This window comes from Globicephala melas, chromosome 14 (assembly GCF_963455315.2).
Source record: "Globicephala melas chromosome 14, mGloMel1.2, whole genome shotgun sequence".
NCBI classification, from domain to species: Eukaryota; Metazoa; Chordata; class Mammalia; order Artiodactyla; family Delphinidae; genus Globicephala; species Globicephala melas.
In genome coordinates, this window is record NC_083327.1 from 85,302,273 (window position 1) to 85,328,182 (window position 25,910).

General features: G+C 44.4%; 1 protein-coding gene across 4 annotated transcripts in view; it reads right to left on the bottom strand.

Annotated features, from left to right (window-relative positions):
* The window catches only part of PDE10A (phosphodiesterase 10A), a 584,018-nt gene that overhangs the window by 322,517 nt on the left and 235,591 nt on the right, over positions 1 to 25,910 (bottom strand). For 2 of the 4 annotated variants that reach the window (XM_060283259.1, XM_060283261.1), the window contains exon 2: positions 18,952 to 19,086. The exons of the other annotated variants lie outside the window; for them this stretch is intronic. In XM_060283259.1, coding sequence (XP_060139242.1) covers positions 18,952 to 19,086 — 135 coding nt within the window. The remainder of the gene's footprint in view (positions 1 to 18,951; positions 19,087 to 25,910) is intronic. 4 annotated transcript variants of the gene reach the window in all.

The following is a 25,910-nucleotide window of genomic DNA, read 5'->3' on the forward strand; positions in this document are numbered from 1 at the left end:
CTGCGGGAGCTCAGGATGGAGACAAACGATCTGCCCTCTGCCAAGCCCTCCGCCACAGCATCAGCCCCCAAGGGTGCACCCTGAGGGGACCAGGATGGGAGAGAACAGGATGCCGGCCCTAGAGAGCTAAGGTGCGTGTCAAAGGAATGATTTCAAGAAGCCCAGACTCTTGCATCTTCCCATATACAGAAAAGCGCTAAATTCCTTACCTTGAGATGTCTGATTTTCTTTGCTTAACAGTACTCTCTTGATGTTCTGACTACCTGGTCTTTGTTGCAAAACTCCTATATATCCTGGCTCCCCCCATAGCTCTTTGGAGCAGTCCCTCAGAGCTATCGGAGAGGCTGTCTTCCGGGCTTAAATCCTCAGTTTTGTTTGCCAAATAAAAGATGATTCTCAACTTTTAGGTTGTGCATTTTTTTTTCAGTCGACAGTTTCCAATCTTGTACATGGTCTCATCCCAATAGAAAATGAACAGTCTCTGGCTTTGGGCTGCTCAGCCGCTGTTCTTCTGGCATGCTTCTCCACAAGTTCTCACATCAAATGTTTGTACAGATTGCCATCACTCCAGCCCGCCTGCTTTCTGGTCTTCCTGGCTCTGCCCTCCTCAATTCATTTCCTTATAAAGCCAGAGTGAGCTCCAGAAATGGCGAATCTGATCTGGCCACCCCCTTGGTCCTTGGGGACGAGTCCAAACTTGTTGGCGTGCCCGTGGGGTCTTCAAGGGGCTTTCCGGCCTCGTCTGCCACCACCTACAGATGCTTGAAGGTACAGAACAGCCTCCAGCTCCCTGGGTGCCCTTCCTCAAGTCTCCTCCTTTCCTTAGGGCCAGCTCCTGCTGCCGCAGCCCAGGTGTGCTCAGGAGGCCTCCCGGAGCCCCCAGGCGCCCATCAGGAGTCCCAGCGGGGGCTGCCTCCCCTCCCTGAGCTGCGCAGCTCAGCTCCCCAAGGAGCCCAAGCTCCCGGCTCTTCATCTTGCCAACACTGGGCTCTAAACTCTGCATTGGTCCTGTTTATTACCATTTTATCTTACACTTTTGAAATAAGCACTCATTAAGTGCTTACTGAATTAATGGATTTTGATTATATCCCTTACACTTTTTGACTGTACACCGAATGAACTGACAAGCAGGCAGCTTACATCATCCCTTTCTTTAAGTAAAGAAATGAACCACCTTACAATGAACCATCCCTTGAATAGGTGCCCTTTGCTCGGCAATTGTAAGTTAAAAGATATAATTGTTAAAAGTACCTCACTAGTGGCAGGACTAACCCTCAAATATAGACCAATATAGTCTAGAGCAGTACAGTGCTGTGTTCACCAGACTCCACTCATGCAAAAGTGCAGGGAGGTGATGAGTTGTGACAGCGAGGGGGATTTCGACGCAGGTTCATACCCAGCTCCAACCCCAGATCTATCTGCCTTTACGGACAGCTGATCATGAATCCCAGCCTCATAGAGTGTTGTGAGATCGTAAAGGTGCTTGATGCTGGGGGAGCACCTGCCAAGTTCTCCTTATATTCAGATCCACAGTTATGCTGAAAGCGGGTGGGACAAAGGGCTTACCTAGCCTGTATTTTAGGGCAGAACTTTGTAGCAGACCATTGTGCTTTGAAGAGGAAAAGGCACTCCCACCTCTTTTGGGCATCTGTGAATGAGGACAAGATTATGACTGGGCCTTTGGCGTGCCCTGTACCATGATAATTTCGCATTACAAAGACCACTGCTCCCTCTAATTTCGCATTACAAAGACCACTGCTCCCTCTAATTTCGCATTACAAAGACCACTGCTCCCTCGGGCAGTGATGGGCTCAGGCTTCTGGGTCGCTGGCTCGGGAATCCTGTCTGTCCCCAGGGGCCACACTTCATGACCACTATCAACAGGATCCCGCTGCCCTCTCTCTTCTGCTTGTCCTTCCCTCTGCCTTTTGGCTAAAACTTCCAGGAGTTAAGCATATCTAGAGAAGCGTTTTTCTTTAAACCCTTAGTCCAGAAAGCATTTTCTTCGCAGTAACACATACAGCACATAAACAAATCCTGCAAATCTTAAACAGATTTTGCATTTGGGAGAAAATTCATATTTAGAAATTACCAGAGCACTTTTGATCACATACTTTCAATCTTTCCTTTTCTAACAGAATAAAACAGTGTTGTCTAATACAACCAGAAGCGGTGGAGTACTGCGTTTTATTTCTAGGTTCCAACTAAATCCAGAGTGGCTGTGCTGCAGAGACAAGCCTGCAGTACCTTTACAGTTTGCAGGAAACTGGTTCCTCTCTTATCTTGTTAACGTCACAGAGAGGACGGAATAGGTCTAGATAACCATCAATGGCCTAAAAGATGTACCAGTTCTAGGTGTCACATTTTAATTTTTTAAAAAAATCATTACGCCCCCTAATTTGTTTTAAGTGTTGAATCTATGAATCGGGGATTTAGAAACACTGGCTTTAGTGAGTTGAGTTTCACTCTGGGCATCTATGCAACAGTTAGTTCAGATTCTCATTCTGGAGAATACTGTGTGAAATCGTGAGTTAAGTGAAACATTTAAAATCACAGTGACGTTTTTAGAATATACACAGCAGCCAAGTATAATACTCCACATCACCATCGTGGCTTCTCTTCTGACTATTATTTAAATACCTGTAAGTTCTCTAAGTCACATAGTATTGGTTTTAAGAATCTGATTTGTTTGAATCATTCTCACCAATCTGAAAGGACAGCCTTGTATTCCCCACATGTTGGCACCAACAAAATTGATCTCAGGAATTAATTTTTTGGTGGAGCCAATTAACTTCGGGCAAGAAGGCAAACTAATACATTCACAGGGCCTTGCTGAGCAGTTTTCGGGTTTCAAATAATGCTTGCTGTTCCCATAATGCTCATAAAAGTTTTTTAAAGTTTTTCTTTCCTGCTAGCTAATACAGTTATGTGAAATCAACTTATTATTTTTCTAAAATGTATTCTGAATTTCATAAATCTAGTTTGAAGTAAATATTTTACTTTTAATGGATCCAGGTTGAAACATCTCACAAAACCACACAACATCTGTGCACAACAATATTAGATAATGTGTACATAATTCAAGGCACTGTAAATGTAACATAAACCAGAAGGAAAGGTGGCTCATCACATAACAGGCTTCCTGCCTTTGTGGGCAGTGCACAGGTATATCTCATTACAAGTTAATTAAATACAGAGACAAACTTACAAAATCAGGGAAGTAGGAAATTCTTTAACTTTTTGACATTAGCCTCAGCCTTATACCTAATCACTTTTCAGGTCACTGTGCACCATGTTTCACTGTAGCGGCTACGAGGCCATGTGATGGAGCCCCCTCCATCAGCATGTTGGGAATGAAGGGGTCAGAGCGGCAGTGGGAGAAGTCAGGAGTAATCTGCTATCACATGGAGTGGAGGTCAGATCTATAAACAAAACTGGTGAGTCACATAATGCTGGAGGTTGGGATTCACCGCCCTTAGACTCTACCCCCAGAGTGTCCTGTAACAGCAACAGGTGGGGTAGCAAGCAGCAGGGGGTCTGGGAGACCAGGGCTCTGGATGCTGGGATGATGGCTGCAAGGGGCTTCTTACCCCGAGGACTGCATTTCCTCACTTATGAGAAAAGAGGAGAGTGCAGTCCACGGTCTGTAAGTGCCTGTTGAGCTAGAAGCTTCTCTGAGTCAAAATATCACCCAGTAAGGTTTTGCTTTGTTGCTTTTTAACTATCTGGGACACAGGGTGGATGAGAAGGGAGCACTGACAGTAAAGACAAGACACAAAATCAGAACAAAATCAGGCTCCAAAATGAAACAAAAACCTACTCGTGGAGAATGTTAACTCCCTAAAAACACAATTTTAACCAGTTGGTAGCTTTCCCCTGTATTTGCCATAGCCTTTCATTCAATTAATTATGGGACGTTTTTCTCCCTAAGAATAAATCTCTTATTTGAAAATGAAGTCAGTGGAAAGTGATGTTTATTTTTCAGCCCCATTTCTGTAACACATTTTCCCCTGAAGTGAACAATGTTTCTATATAGAGATACAAATGAGGGTTTTTTCCCCTAAGAAAAACAGTATGCATAATACTAAGGGTGCATCATTTAGAGATCAACTTTCGGCTTGGCAGTGTGAAGAGCTCTGTGGGCTCCTTCCCCAATGAAACTGGGGAAAACTGTGAAAAAAAAAAAACCCCAAAAAGCATATACTTAAAGCCTCTACAAATGATCCTAAGAGCATACAACAAATGAAGAAACATCTATTCAAGAAAATCTACAGAAATTTGTTAAGAACGGAGAGAGTCTGTGATACTTGAACTAGACTGCATCTTCACTCTCTCCCTCCAGCTCAGCAAGGTGGAGACTCCATTTCAGAGAGCTGCAGTCAAGGCGGCAGGGCTCCCTCTCCCCCAGCTCCCAGGGGCCCAGGGGTGGAGGGGAGACGACTTCAGTGTTTCCTATCCTGCCCCAGCTCCCTGTGGCTAAGGCAAAGTCCCGGTGAGTACAGTGGAAAGGTGAGGCTTCCTTCTTCAGCCCAGACTCCATTCATGGAATGGAGGCTCTCCCTTGGACATGGCATGCTCAGAATACTGGGCCTCAGTCACCCTTCCTCCAGCTGCGAGGTGGAGGTTCCAAGCCAGGAGAGGTGAGCTAAGAAGACCCCAGGCTGCTGTCTACCTCTCCTCCCCTACAAGCACTCAGCCCCTAGAGCAGAAGTGTCACACACAGAGAAGCTAGCCAATGTCCCCACTCTCAGCCCCAGAGCCCTGGTTCAGAGATTTGGCCTGGGGGCAGAAGCAGGCTGTAAAACAGCTCCCATCTCTTGGGAAGAGGAAGGAACTGCTTTCACTGGAGAAGTTTAAGATTGAGGGCGCTCTCTAGAACAACGGAGGTGTGGCAAAAGGCAACTGCGAGGAGATTTGTGGTTTTAAGGAAGAGACAGTCTAGGCTGTAGGCTGGCTTGCCTGCTTTCAAGAACTGGGGGATAAGATCGCTGGTGGGAGCCCTCCTAGGGTTAGAATATCAAACATGACCTCAGAAACTTTTCCTTCAAAGGAGCCAGAATTTGATTAGATCAGTTTGTAAATCAATCTATCCCTAGGCATTGTTGAAAGCTACTGAGCAATCAGCCAGCAACGCAATTAGTGGAGTTAAACAACTGTTTAGTCAAGGAAAGCAGGAAGAGAGCCCCACCAGTACCACTGTCACCCAGCGCGACTGTGGGCACACCAGAAGAGCTGTGCCTCCAGTGGAGGCGCAATGTCAGAGGGTTATGCTGTGTGTGTGCGTGTGTGTGTGTGTGTGTGCGCGTGTGTGTGCTAAGGAGCAATGTCAGGGGGTTATGCTGTGTGTGTGCACGTGTGTGTGTTGCGTGTGTGTGTGCTGAGGAGCAAGTCATAGGGTTATGCTACATGTGTTGCATGTGTGCGTGTGTGTGTGTGTGTGTGTGAGAGAGAGAATAGGCTTCACTAAAATAATCCAGCAATAACTAAACAAATAAGCAAACAAATACAACAGCAAGCCCTGGGCAGAGGGAGGACCAGTAGCCAGAGTGGCTGCAATATATTATCTGAAATGTCCAGTTTCCAACAAAAAATTATGAGACACGTAAAGAAACAGGAAGGTATGACCCACACACTGGGGAAGTGGGTGGGGGAGGAAGGGAAAGTAAAAAATAAACAGATAACAGAAACTGCCTGTGAGAGCAACCAGATGTCAGATTTAATAGGAGATATCAAAGTAGTCATTATAAATTTGTTCACAGAACTAAAGAAAACCATGATTAAAGACGTAAAGGAAGGCATAATGACAATGTCACATCAAATACACAATGTCAGAAAAGAGAGAGAAATTTATGAAAAAGAACCAGGTAGAAATTGTGGAGTCAAAAAGTACAATAAAACCATCAACTAGAGGAGCTCAACAGTAGATATAAACTGGCAGAAGAAAGAATTAGCAAACTTGAAGATAGTCTGATAGAGATTATGCAAGCTGAAGAACAGAGAGAAAAAAGAAAAGGAAAAACGAACAGAGCCTCATAGAAAAGTGGGGTACCATTAAGCACACCAACACACATAATGTAAGTACCAGAAGGATGGAGAGAAAAGAGAAGAAAAAATATTCAAATAAATAACGGCCAAAATGCCTCCAATTTACCGAAAAACTATAACCATAACCTACACACCTAGGAAGCTTGATGAACTTCAAATCTGATGAACTCAAAAAGACCCACAAATAGACACATCACAGTAAAAATACCGAATGTCAAAGACAGGAGAAAACCTTGAAAAAAGCAAGAGAAAAATGAAGTGCATAAAAGGGAACACCGAAAGATTAAAAGCTGACTTCTCAGAAGGAACAATGGAGTCCAGAAGGCAGCCAAATAACACACTCAAAGTGCTCAAAGGGGAAGAAACCTGTCAACAAAGAATTCTATACCCAGCAAAAATAGACTTCAAAAGCAAAGGGAAAATCAAGAATTTTCCCAAAGCAAAAACTGAGATAATTCGTTGCTCGCAGACCTGCTTTATGAGAAATACTAAAGGAATTCTTCAGCCTAAAGACTATAATTCTAATCCACGTAAGGACGACCAGTAGAAATAATTATAAAAGACACTATAAATGCATATTTTTTCTGATTCTTAACTCACTAAAATAGCAACTATATAAAATAATTATATAAAATAATAGATATATATTTTGGGTCCTGTAACATAAAAAATGTGACAGAACTATAATGTACTTGCCAATACAGCACAAAGGAAGTGGGTGGGGGCAAAGCTATAATTGCTAAGGAAATGATGACAGATCGTAAATTAATAATTATAAGAACATATTGTTGGGCTTGTATTATAATAAATCTAGTATGTATAATAATAATACCATCAAAAGGGGGGAAGGAATAGAGCTATATAGGAGTAACATTTCTATATATCACTGGACTTAAGCTAGTATAAATTTGAAGCTGCTTCTAATAAGATGTATATGGTAAGCCTTAGAGCAACCACTAAAAAGTAACTCAAAAATACAGTGACCAATTTACACAGCCACTAGGATGGCTATTATCAAAAAACTAAAGTAAACAACAACAAAAAGAAAATAACAAATGTTATATGACAAGGATGTGGAGAAACTGGAACCTTTGTTAATGGCTGATGGAAACGTAAAATGATGCAGCTACTATGCAAAATGGCATGGCAACTTCTCAAAACTTTAAGCAGTTCTACCTCTGTGTTTATACCCAAAAGAAGTGAAAGCAGGGACTGAAACATACTTGTGCTCTCATATTCCTAGCAGTATTATTCACAACAGCCAAAAGGTGGAAGCAACCAAATGTTTGCTGGTGGATGAATGGATCAACAAATTGTGGTATATACATACAATGGAATAATATTCAGATGATTAAAATGGTAACTTTTATGTTATGGATATTTTACCATAATAAAAAAAATTAATTGTGACTACAGGGTAAAGATAAAAAGAAAACATTCCAGTCTTACTCAGTTACCATTCCTGCTGAGAGTAGTGAGTATTGGTTCCTATCAACCTTCATAATAATAAGCACCTCGGAGAATTATTTTATTCCTCAGGCTTGGCTTTGTAGAATTAAACTCATGAAGTGAATCCTTCCTTTTCCTTGAACATCCCAATTTCCTATTATTAAAAAAAAAAAAATCCAATATTTCCTTAGTACCTAACTAAATTTTAACCTTTTTTTTTTTTTTTTTTTTTTCTGGCCACACCACACAGTTTGAGGGATCTTACTTCACTGATCAGGGATCAAACCTGTGCCTCCTGCAGTGGAAATGTGGAGTCCTAACCACTGGACTGCCAGGGAATTCCCCCTAACTGAATTTTAGGTGTTATGAATGCCTCACCTAAACACCAGGGAGATCATTCAGTAACAATTACTAGTTGCTTAAGGCACCTTTGGTTGAACAGTCACAGCAGGAGGCCCCTTGGCTCTAGCTAGCAATCTCCTGTCTCGACTGAAACACTTAGGTTAATCCTTAAATTCTAGTCCTTTCCCCAGTGTTATAAAAAATGAAAACTGGGATAAATAACCCTAGTAAGGGCTACTACCTAAGGAGAAGGCAGGCAACCTGAACTGGGGCCATATGGAGGGAACACTACTTGTAATCATAAATGTGAGAAGTGGCTTGATATAGTAGAAAGAGTGAGGGGTTTGAAATCAGAAAAGAAAAATAGAATGAAAAAATTATTAATGAAATTAAAATGTTGCTTCAGAAAATATTATGCAATGTCAAAGAAAGCAGTCAAGGAAAAATAGAGAAACAAAAGAGACATGAGCTACATAGAAACAAAAGTAGAATGGCAGAATTAAATCCAACTATAACTAACACAACACTGTTAATCAACTGTACTCCAATATAAAATAATTTTTTAAATCCAACTATATTAATAATAACATTAAATGTAAATGGATTAAACAATCCAATTAAAAGGCAGAGACTGTCAGAATGGATTAAGAAAACTATTTGTTGTCTACTGAAGATACACTTTAAAGTCAAAGATATAAATAGGTTTAAAGTAAAAGGATGAAAAAGATATATAAGGCAAAAAGCACCCACAGGAAAGGCACAGTGACTAGACTAATATCCAAACAAAATAGGCTTTAAAACAAAAAAAAAATGTTACTAGAGATAAATAGTGATATTTCATAATGATAAAAAGGTTAATCCATCAGGAAGATATAACAATTACAAAGATATATGCACCTAATAACATAGCACCAAAATATATGAAGCAAAAACTGATGGAACTGAAGAGAGAAAAGGACAATTCAACAATAATAGTTAGAGACTTCAATACCCCAATTTCAATAATGGATATAATGAGACAGAGCATCAACAAGGAAACATAAGACATGAATAACACCATAAACCAACTCAATCTACAGAACACTCCACCTAACAGCAGAACACATTCTTCTCAAGAGCACATAGAACATTCTCCAGGATAGACCATATGCTAGACCATAAAAGAACAAATTTAAAAAGATAAAAATAATAGAAAGTATGTTCTCTGGCCACAATGGAATAAAATTTTAAATCAACAACATGGAGAAGTTTGGAGAACTCACAAATAGATGAAAATTAAGCAACACTCTTACACAACCAAGGGGTCAAAGAAGAACTAAAAAGGAAATCAGGAAATACTCTGAGATAAATGAAATGAAGACATAACATATCAAAACTTATGGGATGGGCTTCCCTGGTGGCACAGTGGTTGAGGGTCCGCCTGCTGATGCAGTGGACATGGGTTCATGCCCCGGTCTGGGGGGGATTCCACATGCCGCAGAGCGGTTGGGCCCATGGGCCATGGCCGCTGAGCCTGTGCGTCCAGAGCCTGTGCTCCGCAACGGGAGAGACCACAACAGTGAGAGGCCCGCGTACCGCAAAAGAAAAAAGAAAAAAAAAAAAAACTTATGGGATGCAGCTAAAGCAGTGCTTAGGTGGAAATGTATAGCTGTAAACGCCTACAATCAATAAAGCAGAAAGACTGCGAATCAGTAACCTACCCTTCCAATCTTAAGACACTGGCAAGAGCAAACTAAATGTAAAGCAAGCAGAAGGAAGGAAATTATAAAGATTAGAGTGGAAATTAATGAAACGAAGAACAGAAAACCGACAGAGAAAATCAACAAAGCTCAAATGTTTATAACAGCATTATTTACAATAGCCAAAAGGTGAAAATAACCCAAATGTCCATCAATTGATGAGTGGAGAGACAAAATGTGGTATATCCATCAAACAGAATATTATTTGTCCATAAAAAGGAGTGAAGCACTGACACATGCTACAACATGGATAAACCTCGAAAACATTACACTGAGTGAAAGAAGCCAGTTGCAAAAGACCATATACTATGTGATTCCTTTCCTTTGAAAGTCCAGAACAGGATGATCTATGGAGACAGACAGTAGATCTGCGGCTGCTTCTGGATGTGTGGGGGTGATGGGGCCAGGGTTAGGGAGTGAGAGTTAAAGGGCATGCAGTTTCCTTCTGAAGTAATGAAGATGTTCCAAAATTGACTGTGGTGATGGTCGCACATATCTATGAATATGCCCCAAACCATCTAACTGCACGCTTCAAATGGGCAAATTATACCTCAAGAAAGCTTTTTTATTTTTAAATATCACCTCTCTTAGCATCTCCCAACATTAGCACATACACAGCATGTCCTTTTCCTTTACTCTTTGCAGGTAACATCATACAGATGTTAGAGAACTGGGGCGGGGGGGGGGAATTAAAATGTCATTCATTACCCAATATATTGTGTAGATTGGGGACTGAAGAAAATTAGAAAGTCAGATTTGAATTTAAATTAACTTTTGCTGCAGATTACATGGTTTATCCTAAGCAGTTTTATACCTACTTTATTTATAAAGATAATGCTCAGAGTTTACCATGATTGGAATGAAATCTCATCTTCTCAGTGCCAGTGGTAAGAGTACTTGCCAAGCATGCCGTCACTGGAAGTATTTCACCACCAGCTTATCTCTGATGTCAAAACCACATATACATTATGCAACTTACTAGGTTTCTTGTATCCTTAGGAGAACCTCTGAAGAAAAAGGTACAATTTAATGTTCACATGATTTTTTTCTCCTAGAGGATAAAGCTATCATGCAGATGATTTTATAGGTAGCACCAATGAGAAAAAGTGAGACATTTGAAGGGTTTATTTACGCAGGTTCGTTGGCCGCACTGGTTGGGAAATTGTAGGATATTCAACTTATGTCTGATACCTGCATTCTGTCAGTATAATAATTAGGAGAACAAAGACAGAGGTCCTATTTGTAATATCAGATTCTTTTGTGCCTCCTAGGTAATAGTACCTCAGTTAAATGCCTTGCATATTTAGAATAAACAAATCAGTTACAAAACACCCCATGGCTCTACTGATAGACAGAAAGAGAGAGATTTTGTTCAAATAAAATGCCCTGACTTCAGATGCCTGGGCGTGAATTCCTGGGAAAAAGGAAAGCTTACAGAAGGGCCACCTGTCCAGCACTGCTCAGGCAAATGCCCCAACTTGGTCTCCAGTGACTCCACGCCTTCCACAGGCGCGTTTCCTTTGTCCTCTGGTTGTGTTCAGAACCGAAAAACCACAAGCAGAATGGGCCACCGTTGCTGTCCTCTGTACTCTTTCAGGAGGGGTCTGACCACTTGGCAGCTCTGTGCCAATCCCAGCTTGGATGATGCCGCTTTCTTTGATGCCACAAAAATTGTTTTGCTGAATTTCTAACATGTTCCAACACTGCAGTAGGTGCTGGGGATACAGAAGTAAATAAGATGGTTTCCGCCATCAGGAAAGTCAGTCTGGAGAGGGGGCTGATGGAAGTATTTGCACAATACCAAGAGATGTAAGAAAAAGATGTGCTGGTACCCGGAGGGGAAGACATCAGCTTTCGTCCTCCTGGAGAATGTGTGTGTGTGGAGTGGGGGTAGGGGTGGGGGAAGGCTTCATGGGCTTGAGATGAGTCCTGAGGAACGACTGTCTGATAAACTGAGGGAGGAGAAATTAGACATGTGGAGGGACCCTCACGTGCTACAAAGGAGATGTGCAAGGGAACCCTCGGGCAGTCCGGGCCTGGGTGCTGCAGCCTCGGGTGTCAGAGGGGCGGTCAGGAGGTAGGCAGGGCCACCCCAGCTATGTTAGAGTATGTCTATCCTTCCTTCAAGAGGCAAACAATGTTTGAGCCCTTGATGGATGGAGCCACCTCACAGTCAGGGTCAGGGTTGTATGAGTTCAGAACATGCCCTGAGACAGAGAGTCTGCTTAAGGATAAACTCTGTGTGCAGTAAATTGCAAAGGAAAAACCACACAAAGCAGAGAACAGGTTCATTTTTTAAAACTAATTTTCTAAAAACACCCTGCCCTTTCTCTATTTCCTTCTGACGGCGAACACTTTTAACTTATAATGAAACCAGACCACGTTCCCCGGTTGCTGACGTCAATGGGCTTTTTGCCTGAGTAAGGACCTCACAGCCGACCCTAAGGGCTTGATTCTAATCTCGGGCACATGGGCCAGCAGCATCCCTCCACAACCTGGAGAGCAGCAATCACACACTGAAATGGGCCAACGCTGCCATCTGGGGCACACACGCACGTATAGGAAACGTTCAGAAACCTATTTGAGTGTCAAGAAGTAGACCGTTAAGATCAACCAACCCGCCGCGGGAGAGTGACAGCACGTGGCACACTCACAAATGTGCTAAGCTGACAAGCGTTACACAATTCAAAGGAGCGAGAAGCAGAAGAGGACAAGGGCAGGCTCGGTTCTGCACTGAGTAAGCCGAGGTGGCAGCTGGCCTTTGGCCCGCGATCGCTGGACTTCCCACGTCATCTGAGGGGGGAGCGCGGCTCATTACAATAATGCGCCCTCACTATCTAATCTGCTGGAACCAAATGCACACAGGGTCTCTGATATTCTTATTACACAAGATTAAACCTCTCAGAACCAGGACGTGCTCTGGGAAAGGTCACATACTGAAAATGAGCAGACCAACGAGAACCCACTGCAGCGATCTCTGGCCACCAGAACGCTCTCCACCTTGCTATGCAATCTGAAATACGTCTGAACAAGAACTAGAGAGTGTCTCTTAGAGGTAAAGTGCACACATCTCACTAACTCAAAAACAACTCACTTTGGAGAAGGGAAGACTGTGTTGTGTTGCAAAGGTCAGATTCTGGAGTTGTTTGTAAACTTGCAAACAATTATTTTTAATAAGACAAAACTGCAGGCACTCCCTACTTCTGTTAGAGTGGCAGACCCTGCAGTCACATTGTCTGATACCCGGTGTGCGTTCCAAGCCTCTTAAGAAGTGACGTCGCAGAGGAGTTCTGTGGTTGGGATGTTGAGCTGATGCAGCTGTTGCTTAGCCTCATCCAGGGATGGCAAGTGGGACAAAAACACGGGTGTCACTTTGCCAAGTTTTAGAGCCATAAGAGGGTTTTGTGGACAAAGCCATACAGAGAGCACAAGGATAAGACACAACTGGGTTCCTTCTGTGCTCACTCTTGCCGTGAATTCACATTCCCCCTCCGTGAGTTCCAAAGAAACACAAAGCAGAGCAGAGACTACCAGCTCAAGGCTTTCAAAAGTAAGTTCAAAAGTTGTTGTAGATGTGAAGTTAAAGGAACATGGAGATTGATCTGATGCTCTCTTTTGAGAACAAAGATGAGAAACATTATGCATCTGAAAGCTCAGAAACTCTGTCCAATTTGCTGAATTACTCCAACGACTGTGTACCTTACTCTTCAGCTCTGTAAATCCTGGGCTTAGGCCAAAAGCAAGAAAATGTGACCTGACCTTCTTTGGGACCTCCTAGCCCCCCGTCTCCATCCTGCCTCTTCGGCACCTCCTAACCATCAGTCCTTCTCAACAGCGGATGCCCCTCGCCTCCGACCCTCACCAATGGCTACGGGATGGTGCGGGGCTGAGAAGCCAACCAGGGACCAGCCAGCCTGTCTCTCCTGTTTTCACATCCCCTGAGATTCTCTAAGAAGGAGTGGAGGTAGCTAGTCCCTCGGCAGTAAGGATGTGACTTCGCGAGTCACAAAGTCAGATCACCAGGAAGAAGGGGTGGGACAAGTCATGGAAAACACAGCTTCTAGCCTTTTCTTTCCCCACACATTTTTCAAGGCTGCTGCACATACACCCAAACATATTCACACATGTTCACCAAGGAGGGAGTAAACTCAGCTGCAGCAGTGTCACACACAATATGTTGTCCCTAACAGAGAAATTCTATATACTTTTGGGAACGGGCTCGAGTTCTCAGGCTCTGGGCCAGCCAACGCTGTGGGTGTTGAACAATACCTACCACCAGACGAACAGATGCGCACAGTGCCAACAGCTCTGGAGGGATCTGCGTGCGCTCCTTCAAGGAAAGGGAGAGTAGCATGGAGATCAGGAAAGAAAGGGAGGAGAGACCTCGGAGTACCCACTTAAACTATGAGTCGACCAGCACCACCGTTGCCTGCCTGCCAGAGGACGGGGTGTGGCTGAGATAACTTCGAGGAGAGCTGACAGCAGAAACGCTAGGGATGCTAAAACTTCCCTGCAACCTTGGCTTTCTCTGCACAGTGTCCTTTCCAAGAAGAGTTCACACAGAGTTTACATACGTCCTATCTGTCGCCACTAACACTCCTCAGAGGCATTTCTGTCCTTACCATCACACCTGCAAATTCACCAATGTATTGACCATTAAGAGGGGGAAAAAATCAATGGGATTTGATCAACAGCAAAAAGCCCTGATGATTAGATTTTGTGAGCAGGCTTCACTGAACAGAAAATATCCCTTTTTGTAGATCTGGAGAACAGTGAGAAATTAAAATAAACACACGAAGAGATGCAAAACCAAACAGATAAACCAACACATCTTTCCTGTTATACATTTGATCATCTCATGCTTTTGGTCAAGGGGAAAAAAAAGCCATAGTATAGAAAGATATAACAAATGAATTCCATCATCAATTGATAATAGCCCGTAACCAAATATACAATTATAGCATACATCCGTGACTTCCCCTCATTCTCCTCTTTCCTGTCTCTGCCCTTTACATCATCTCCTTTCAGCGGTCATCCCCTTTTCACTGCAGAACTTACTGTCCTCATGGGCAAAGCACAACAAACCTTGATGCTATAGCTGGTGGCTTTTCCTGCATCACCGGCACCCAGCACTCCAGTTCTCAATGCTCCACCTACCTGTCAACCACCCAGATTCCTGGGATAGTTCCATGAAGACCGGACTCAGGAATTCTTGTAAGGATTTGTAACGTAAAACCTTTTAAAGTACAGAGATTGTTTTAGGCTATGTTCCCCATAGCACCTAGCATGGTGCCAAAGCCAGAATAGTCTTTAAAAACTACTTCTTGGGGTGGCAAGGAAGATGCCAGGAATTCAAGCATTTGTGCAGATGGTCTCTGTTGTTACAGACTCACGTGGCCTCAAAGACGACTGACAATAAGCAGACCTTCAGCGGGAAAATTATTCATACACAGCTTTTGGTTACCGATTTTTGATATATAACATGGCTATTATAATTTTAGGTACTAGATAATTTTGATAAAAGGTGAAATACGGAGTCTGTTTTTTAAAAAGATGCCATAACGTTAAAAAATATTACAATTGCCTATGGGTTATTAAGACAATAACTAAAGCAATCATTTGCTAATGATGAACACTTCATTTAAATATTGAAAATTTTATTTATTTGCATGTAAAATGTGAATTCCCCCCCCCCCCAGAAAAAGGAGGTCCGATTGATTACAATAATGACACAGGCACTGCCAGAGAGAAGGAAGCGTGGACAGGGCCACGCCCCTCCAGGAACATGGAGGTATTGGGAATGATCGTCTTCCCAGTGGGACAGCCATCCTCCTAGTACAGCACTCTAACAACACTGGCGATAGAAACGCATCAGAAAAATGTAGAGGGACAGCTGACATGGTGTAGTGGTGTCAGAAAAGCACATTTTAGTAGTGCTTAGCTTTGTAGAGAAGGGAAAAGATAAAGTCTGAGAGGCAAAAGCATCCCTGTCACCAGAAACATGTTCTCAACTAGGCAGCAACAGTACTGCAATGATATTACTATGGTTTGGATGAAACATCCCTCAAGATATTATTTCCCTTTGCCTTAATCCTAAGCAAACTGCTAATTAGTATTTTGGCTTCCTAGATATCTCAATATCAGGAAAGAGGTTTCCATGGATTACAAACAGGAACATTCTGGTTACCACAAAGAGATCATTGACATTATAAGTCAATAAATTAGTGCTCTTGGCTTCCCAGGTGGCACAGCGGTTAAGAATCCACCTGCCAATGCAGGGGACACGGGTTTGAGCCCTGGTCCAGGAAGATCCCACATGCCGCGGAGCAACTAAGCCCGTGCGCCACAACTACCGGGCCTGCGCTCTAGAGCCCATGAGTCACAAATACTGAGCCCGCGTGCTACAACTCCTGAAGCCCACACGCCTAGAGCCCATGCTCCACAACAAGAGAAGCCACCGCAATGAGAAGCCTACGCACCACAAAGAAGAGTAGTCCCCACTCACTGCAACTAGAGAAAAGCCCACATGCAGCAACAAAGACCCAATGCAGCCAAAAATAAATAAATAAAATAAATTAGTGTTCTGATAAATACTTATGATAATAGTCAATTACCCAACAGAAATACTTATTTATGTAGGGTAACTGATAAAGTTGAGTTTCTGGTCCTTCTTAGCTAAGGACAGACTCTGAACCAGAGTCAGACTCCAGAGTCACTGTTCCTTTCCCCCATCCTGTTCTCTCACTCAATTCCAATAACTCTCTTTGGCCTCAGTGTTAAACCTTCCTCATGAAAACTTCAAAGACTGTGATTAAATCAATTCGTTTTTCTAGGAGCTTCCTGGTAGCCAAGACAAAAAGGGCAAGAAACTTTGGCGGATAATTAGTTCTCATTACCCGATAAAAGGATCCTTTGGAAACCAATATTAAGAGATATTAAAATCCTATTTTCATCTACCATTTAGACTGTAGGGAGAAAAAGACTTATGAGTAACAGTTTTACATGATTTCATTCAAGGAAAGAAGATTTTTCAAAAGATGAAACACTATTCTTAGCCTCAACCCCAGCGCTATCCCTATCAAGTAAGTAGTTCAGAATTTGCTTAAGTCTTTGAAAAATGCTAATGCTGTATTCCTAACTAGGAATGTTAACATATAAAAGTTGAGAGCCAGAAGTTTATTTCAAGTCAGTTGTTTAAAACACAAAATATTTCTCCATGAAAATAGTAGTCTTAAAATTATGGTAATTACTAGGGGGAAGCCCAAGAAATCCTATTTGACCCCAAATGTAGCTGAAATGGTGCTAATAGCAATCATGATCAGACACCACGTTTTGGTCCCTGGACCTTGAGCCAGGTTGCTCCAGGCTGCACAGTGGCTCCCCTAGCCCTGAATCTGCTCCAAAACGGGGCTGGCATGAACCCCTCATCTCTGCTCAGAACCAAGTCTCAGGGTGCCCAGACTCTAGTCAGGGCCCCTGCCCACCGAGATCCCAGAGAGAGCACTGAGCCAGGACTCAAAGGTCCACCTCCTACGTGTCCTTCCATCTTTTAGGAAACTAGCCTCTCTAAGCCTCAGAAGTCACACCTGAATGTGCTAAGAAGCCCAGCGTTCAAGGACACCGTGGTGGGCGGGGGGCAGAAACCTCCTCTGTGAATTATTAAACTATCTCAGTTTCAAGGGAATCCTGTTCTGAGTTGCAAAAAATTGAATTACAAATAAAAAACTGAAATATAATTGTTGGAGCTGCCTTTACTGTATTTTTACTGATGATTTTGCATTCGATTTCTTTCTCTTACAATAAACTCTGATTAGCAGCTGTCGATTTGGTGCTCACCTCTTCAGTTCTCATGAGCAACCTATGATTTCATGTCTCCTAATTCTTCAAATGCATGGCCTTGCTTTCATTATGTTTTTCTTACATTTTATTCAGGATTGGCAAATCCCTTCTCAGTTTGCTTTGCTCCCTTCTCCAACAAATATTTCCTCTTCTTCTAGGCCAGTCTTTCTTTAAGAACATTCTTTCCCTTAGGATTCGCAGCAGCCTATCCAACAGAATGTGACTAGGAAATAGTCCACTTCTATGCTCTTCCCTAAGTAGCCACTCACCACATATGGCTATTGAGCCCTTGAAATGTGGTGGTTTGACTGAGAAACTGAGTTTTTAATTTCACTGAATTTTGACGAATTTAAATTACAGTAGCCACGTAGGGCAAGTGGCTACCCAAAAATGTAAAGATGCTGTTATTGGTTTCCCCACTGGAACTGAATTTGACATTGGAATTGAATTTGCACGTGTGTGTGTGTGTGTGTGTGTGTGTGTGTGTGTGTGTGTGCCTGTCTGTCTGTCTATCTACAGCTTCCTGGCATTGTTTTTGCTTTAAGGTCTCTTGACTGGAGGGATAAGCAGCCTTTTTCTTACGATAAGGCTGAAAAGGTACTGATTTTGCTTTGGAGACTTCTACAGGTAGGAGAAAGTCTCCACCTGGCTGTAGGATGATCACATTTGCTACTGATAGGGTTCAATCAATCTGCCTGCCCCATGTTTAAAAAAAAAAAAAAAACACACAAAATAAACAAACCTTTTTGATCCCTACCTCCCCTGCCAGCTTATCATCCTACTTCCTTGTTCTATAAAACAAAACCCATTGTAAGAGCTTCCCACACTGGCTGCCTCCCGTCCCGCTCCCCCCGTCCTGCCCTGGGACCTCAGGCCTTCCTCCTGTCCCTGCACGGAACAGCTCTCCCCAAGGTCCGCCTGGAATCCACACTGCCAAGTCCACCATTAACTTCCTGGGGCCTCTGTGACCGTTGCTTGCTTTCTCCTTGAAATGCTTCCTCCTCTTGGCCTCTGGGCCACCATATGCCTGGCCTTCCTGCTCCTCTCAGCCACTGTTGGTGGCATCTCCTCTTCCCGTATTCCGGAGGCTGCTGGGCTCATTTCTCAGCTGTTTACTGGTCTAGGAGACCGCGACTACCGCAGTAAGCCCACATGCCGTGCACCTTCTCATGACTGTTGTTGGTCCCCTCAGCACAAGCATCAGACATCTCACTGTCTACTCAACCAAGAAGATGCCTGATCCGACTCGCAAAAAAGAGAGGTAAAGAGCAAGTATACTGGTCAAATAAACCTTCAAACATAGGAGAAATAAGTGAAAGAGAAAAAAGCCATACAGGTGTTTTAGAAAACTCATGCAAGACTGCCTCTGTGTTCCTGGCAACTATTCTAACGTGGAGAATCCCCATATCTTTCCCGATCACAGACAGTTTTTTTGGCCACTGTCCACGAAGCCCCTGCTCAGATGAAGAGGGATCATCAGGGAAGGTAGAGACAGTCTTAAGGGAGGGGGAACGTCACAGCGGGGCTTTCCTTGTACCTGTTGCATCACAAGAGTCCAGGCTGCCTTCTGCTGGGTCATTGCTCATCTGCTCCTGGGTGTCTGGCCTGCTTCTCAGTGTCAGCAAAGCGGGTCCTTTGCTCCCACTTTTAAGTGTGAAGGGGAGGCAGCTGGCTGGAGAGAACAACAGGGTATGGTGTTAATGTCAACTACTAGTGAAATGTACTGTCACAATCAGGAGTGGGGCTCTCCTAGGAAGTCTCCAATCCCAGGAAGGTCATTTACACAGTGTGACCAGGGCTGCAACTGCCCCTCAATACAGGAGCGCGCGCGCACGCACACGCGCACACACACACACACACACAAGCGCCAAACTGTGGCTTCAGAGCCGTTGTGGTCAGAAACTTACACTGGCTAGAACATCCTGCTTCTGGTCATGTACAGTGGACTCTGAGAGTTAGCTATCTGCCCGTGGCTTTAAGAGTTAGACTCAGTTTGGCAGGTTTTCCTAAGGGGATATCAGGTCAGCCTGCACTGTCTAGCACCTCCGGCAGGACCCGAAATGCAGGGAATGTGAGTGTATGTGCGTCTTGGTGCGTCAGGAGATGATGAGATGAGGGCGAGAGGGAAGGTGGAGGGTGAAGGGCTAGACTAACATGCTTGTTCAGTGCAGCGCCGACCTATGTTCAGCTTAGCCACAAACCTCTTTAAGAACCCAGAATTGTGTTGTTCCTTCCTCAGGCCTGGGTCTCAGACGCACTCTTGTGACACAGTGATGTTGGTGGTATATTATCTGTAATTCACTCTAACAGCCTTTAGTACAGACAGCGTGATGTTGCGTCGTTAGCCAGTTTTAATCTACGTCCTTGGGGTAGGCAGTTAGCATCTGAGCACCTGATCAATGACGCACTTCAGAAGCGTTTCATATGTGAAAGAAGCATCGAAATCTCACACTCCGCAGGTGGCCGCTACAGATTCTTCAACTGTCTTTATTGCTGGTCATACTGGAGGGTTTGTCATCAGAATAATGGGTATAGATATGGCATTTCAGTGGTGAAATGAGGGGAATTCAAGAAGGACAAACTGGTTAGAAGATTTGGGGTTCTGCACGGTGATACGAAGAAGGTAAAAGACTGCAGCAATTCCTTCCAGTTCTGGGAGCTGCAAGTGGAGGGATCTAACATCTGGTGGGACTCAAAGGTAAGCTGAATGCTGCTGCTAGAACAGTACTGACCTTTCCTGAGTGAACATTTCATGAGAGGCCAGCAGAATGCCCAAGATGACAGTGGGCAGAGCACTCACCACCGGGAGTGGGGCTCTCCTGGGAAGTCTCCAATCACAGGTAAATGGTTTGCCTTTGTGTGTCCCTGTGCCCATTCCCTGACAAAGGTTCATCTCAGTTGCAGGATTTGGTCTGAGATTTACTTCATCCACAAGATACCTGGGGAGTGGGGAGATAGGAAAGGCACCCTGTACCCTTCACCCAGCTCTAACTACTGGGGCCCACGGGCATCTTCCATTAAGAACCTGGTTTCGAAAATACCTAAGTGGCTTGGGTCAGTTTGCAACTTCAGCTCTTCTGCTCTTGAAAGTAACTTGTAACAGTAAATGTGATTTTTAATAATAAAGGTTTCACTTTTTCTTGAAAATAAATTAGAATGAGTAGATTCATCTCTCTCGTGTGCAATCTGAAGAGCTTTCTAGAGAGAAAGGGATGGGGACAGAGTTCCCATGATCCAGTGGGAATTGCCCAGGGCCTTGGATACCCTTCCAAAGGACAGAGCTGTGCCAGTGAACGCCATCGTGGTTAACAAGGGCTGGAGACCACTTTCCTAGAGCCTCGCCCTCAAGGGCCCAGTGCTGCAGCAAAACCACAAGGGAGCAATGAAGAGCGCCCTCTGTGTCCCGATTCTGGGGGACCACACCTTCCTAGCACACCTCTTGCGTCTAAAGCACCCAGATGCTGGTTCACACCAGCAGGGCTGATCTGGCCAGCTGAGGGGCAACAGCAGGGAGAAGCTTCCCAGTTACTGAACACACGTACAGAGTGTGGTGTACTTGTTCTCACTGGGAGAATGGCAGTGTGCTGGGGTGCTATAGACACAGGGGGTTCGATTCAGAAGTGTGTCACAGGGCGATGTCGGGCTCAGACTGGTCTCTTCCCACAGGGTCATGAGGTTTGCTGTCATTAAGGAAGATTCTTGGGGTGGGGACCACCGAACATCATGGGCAGAAGAGCTGGGCACTGTGTGTCGGGAAAAAAGGCAAGGACTGAGGAGAGGAGCAGAGGCGGCTGAGACAAAGGGCATCAGAGCAAATAAGACCAGAACCACGCCAAACATCAGTGCTTTGAAAAGTTTAATCCAGCCCTCTCCACGCCAGCAACAGCAGGGTGGGGCAGTGGGGTAGAACCAGGACTGCCAGGTACATCTGTGTGCGTGCAACTATTAACTAGTGTTCATGGGTCTCTGTGTTGCTATTCTTACCTTTGATGTGTAAATAACTAACAAGAAAGCTGAGGTCACATGTCTGAAGTGAAAAATCATACAACAACCGATTACAAATAATTTCTAAGTCCTATGTACAGATTCTAGGATGCTTTATTGGTGAGAGGATGACTTTTGATATGTAATAAATATTTCGGATTAAAATGTCCCATAACATATGAATTATTTTAAGATAGCTTAACGAAGGTATAATTGACACCTAAACTGCCCATATTTAAAGAGAGCACTCGGATAAATTGTGATCTACGTATGCACCCGTGAAACCATCGGCATAACATTTTGAGTAATTAGAGTTGTGTGGAAACAAAAGCACAACACGGAGAATGCTGGAGTTGGATGACTAGTAGTCTCGTCTCGGTTTCGATATTTCCCGTGCAGTATCGGTCCAGTCACATGACGTGCCTCATATGGGCTTGATGGCGGGCCACGGATATTGCCTACTTCAGGCCACCCCCAATGTGCCAAGAGTCCTTGAGGCAGGAGTGCCAGGAACCACCAGGCCGGGCGGGGCTGGAGGTGGAGGCAGCCACAGGTTTGCTTTTCCTGACCCCTCTAGCCTCCAGCCCTGTGTGGCAGATCACATATTCCTTTAAAATTTTAGGACGTTCTAATGATAACTGTGTCTAAAAGACCAGGGCCAAAATTTCTTTCTAAAATAAGAGGAATAGATACGAATTGAAACTCAACCATGAAGACTGCAGAAGAAGGACAGACATTAAAGGTTGGTAGGAGGGTCGCTCCCCCTGAAAAGCCGGGGCAGGTGGGGCAGGTGACACCTCCCTGCACTGACCTGGACCCTCCCTGCGTGGAACTGAGATCATGTCCAGCACTGCGTTACCGGCACAAACAGGCTGGTTGTCACACCAGGGAAAACAGGAATTGAATCACAAAGGGGACCTCCGGGGGCCCTGAGAGAACTCCATTAATTCACACATTAATGAAATAGGATCCGCTGTGACTAGCTGGATTGAGCCCAGGATCTAAGGCCGTAGGGAGTCACTGTTCTGCGTACAAAGTGATGCACAAAGAAGAAAGCGTGTGTGTGAACACCCAGGGAGCCGCGCTGGGGGTCCAGGGACTCCCCGGCCCAGCAAGTAGGCCAGCAGAACACCAGGGGCGACTGCTCTTCCCTGCACAGCTCAGCTGAGCAGAGACCTGTGTGAACTGGGAGCTCTGGGGCCGGACCAGCAGGATGATGGGCCCTTGGCAGGAGCCCAGGCGCACACGCGCAGCAGAGGCTGGCAGCCCTGAGGACAGCGGGCACCAGGGAGAGAATGAGACGGAGTAAAACGGCACCTCGGCAAGCGCTGGGGCTGGGAGCTGGTGACACCCGTGTGCGCTCACGAGCCATAACCGGTACTGTGCCCTTGTTCACACTCAAAACTGGTGAGGCTTGGGGACATACAGATTACAAACGTTTCTGAGATAAGCAACCACATCTTTACACAGATGAAAACCAGGATTTAACGATTTTTAATAATAAGCTGAAAAACATTAATCCTAGACGATATGCTGCACACAGACTGGAAATTCAGCCAGCAGAAGCCGCACACGCGCTGAGAAACATCATCTGAGTCTGAGCCAATCTCGAGTTTAGACATTTTCTCCCCAAAGAAACCATTCAGCAGATTCCAGGAATGCTGTGTTTCGGGGCCACCGAGGAGACCACGTTTTCCTGAAGGAAGGGACTTGTCGGCGAGTAACAGATTCCAAGGGAGTGAAGGAAGGAAGGAGGGGGAGAGGTGAAAAGAGGGGACACACACACACACACACACACACGCACACACGTGCACACTCTCGTACACACACTAAGCCTCTTCCAGAGTGTGAGGGGTTGGCGGTACGGAGGACCAATCAGGTGGACCAAGGTCCAGGAAAGAAGACGAGATGAAGCTGCCTGACAGAAAACAGAGGGTGACCAAATAGCTCTAACTGCGTTCTCAAAAGTGTGAGGCTCAAAGCTCATTTCCCAGCATCTGTGTCCTCCGCTACGGATCCACTCAGGTTACTACGGCAAACCGCTTTCTCCCCAGCCTGATTCTGTTCCACCAGAGCAGTCGGGATTCCCTGTCTTCTATAAACCATTCCTGGGAGTCAAGGTAACGTGAAATGCAGGCTCCTTGACCACACAAGGCCTCCCGCTTAGGCCCTAGGCCACAGAGTAACTTCACCCACTGAGGACAAACGGCACGAACAGCAGAGTTCTAACAGGAAGACCACAGAAAGAGAACACTATGTGTTCTCTCGTCCAGACTGATGAAGCCCCAGGTGCCCCGGTGCCAGCCCTGTGTCCTGCACTTACCAAGAGTCAGGGAGCCCTTCTGACAGTTGGGCACCAAGGCCTGGGTTGTAAGTTTCCACAACTGTAAAATTCACAAATTCTTTACAATTGATTTAGTTTGTGAAATTCACAGTATGTTTTTTTTTTATAGTGGCTCCTTCATTTTCTTTTATTTTCTCAATGAGCTCATGCACACTGCAGGGCAAAGCAGAGAGAGAGGGTGCTTCAGGATAGAGCGTGAGCCACAGGGACCGCCGAGGGGCAGTTCTCGTGCGCAGGATCTGATATCAAGTGAGCACCTGACCTTTCAGGAGGATCGTGGAGGCAATGCTATCATTTGCTGTAAGCAGGTTTCAGAGGATTAGGCCTGAGGAACCGTTTCAGTGGTGCTCCGGCAGGGAGTGGAGGTGTGGTGGAGAACCGTCTTGAGAAGAGTGCAACACTTGGAGACGTGGAGCTGAGGGCACAGGGTGGTGGCCGGCATGGAGAGCGTGCTGCAGGAGGACATTCTCTTAGGCTAATGAGCTCGGCTTTAGTGAGGGAATAAGAAGCTGATGGTGACAGGGCCTCACGTTTATGGACAAGCAACCAGGGTTCAGAGCCTGGTCGCTGTGTGAGGGAACTGGATGAAGGAGTAAGAAGGAGGGAAGACAGTTCTTTTCCTTGCATTTAGGAAAAAGGGGACAATGGGTGAAGACAAAGAGAATTCTTTCATGAAGAAAAGTAAGAGAGAGGAAGCACTACGATGGTTTTGGTGGTGCAGTGGTTAAGAATCCACCTGCCAATGCAGGGGACACGGGTTCAATCCCCGGTCCAGAAAGATCCCACATGCCGCGGAGCAACTAAGCCTGTGCACTACAACTTCTGAGCCCGCGTGCTGCAACTACTGAAGCCCGCACGCCTAGAGCCCATGCTCCACAAGAGAAGCCACCGCAATGAGAAGCCTGCGCACCTGATTCCCACTAGCTATCTATTTTACATTTGGTAGTACGTGTAAGTCCATGCCACTCTCTCACTTTGTCCCAGCTTACCCCTCCCCCTCCCCGTGTCCTCAAGTCCATTCTCTACGTCTGAAACTAACACACCATTGTAAAGCAGTTATACACCAATAAAGATGTTTAAAAAATAATAATAAATAAAATTTAAAAAGAAGCCTGTGCACCGCAACGAAGAGCAGCTCCCGCTCGCAGCAACTAAAGAAAGCCCGTGCGAAACAATGAAGACCCAAAGCAGCCAAAAGAAAAAAAAAAAAAGGATGGTTTTGAACGTTTGAGTGAGATGAAATATCTGTGAACACAAATCTTTTCTTTTTAATGGCTATTCCTGATTTAAAATGTTTTTATATCGTGGTACATATGCATAACATTTTGCCATAAAATTTTACCATTTCAACCTTTTTAAAGTGTTTGGTTCTGTGGCATTAAGTACATTCGCACTGTTGTGCAGACATTACCACAAGCCATCTCCAAGTCTTTTCACTTCCCAAACTAAAACTCTGTGCCCATTAAAAACGATTTCCCCATTCTTTCCACCCCAAGCCCTGGAAACCCCCATTCCACTTTCTATCTCTGTGAATCTACTTTAGGAACTTTATATAAGTGGAATCATACAGTATTTGTCTTTTTGTAACTTGTTTATTTCACTTAACATAATGCCCAGGGTTCATCCATGTTGTAGTTATGTGTCAGAATTCCCTACCTCCTTAAGGCTGAATAATATTCCACTATGTGGATATACCAAATTCTGTTATCCATTCATCTCTGGATGGACACTTGGGTTGCTTCCACCTTTTGGCGATTGTGAATAATGCTACTGTGAATATGGATGTACAACTATCTTTTTGAACTCCTGCTTTCATGTCTTTTGGGTATATTTCCAGAAGTGAAATGGCTGGATCATATGATAATTATATATTTAATTTTTTGAGGAATCACTATACTATTTTCCACAGCTTCTGCATCATTTTTACATTCCCATCAACAATGCACAAGGGTCCAATATTTCCATATCCTCACCAGCACTTGTTATTTTGTTTCCCCCACCCCTTTTTTTTTAAAACAGCCATCCTAAGGGATGTGAAGTGGTATCTCATTGTGGTCTTGATTTGCATTTCTCTAATGCTCAGTGATGTTAAGCACCTTTTCATGTGCTTACTGGACATCTGTATATCTTCTCTGGAGAAATGTCTATCCAAGTCTTTTGCCCATTTT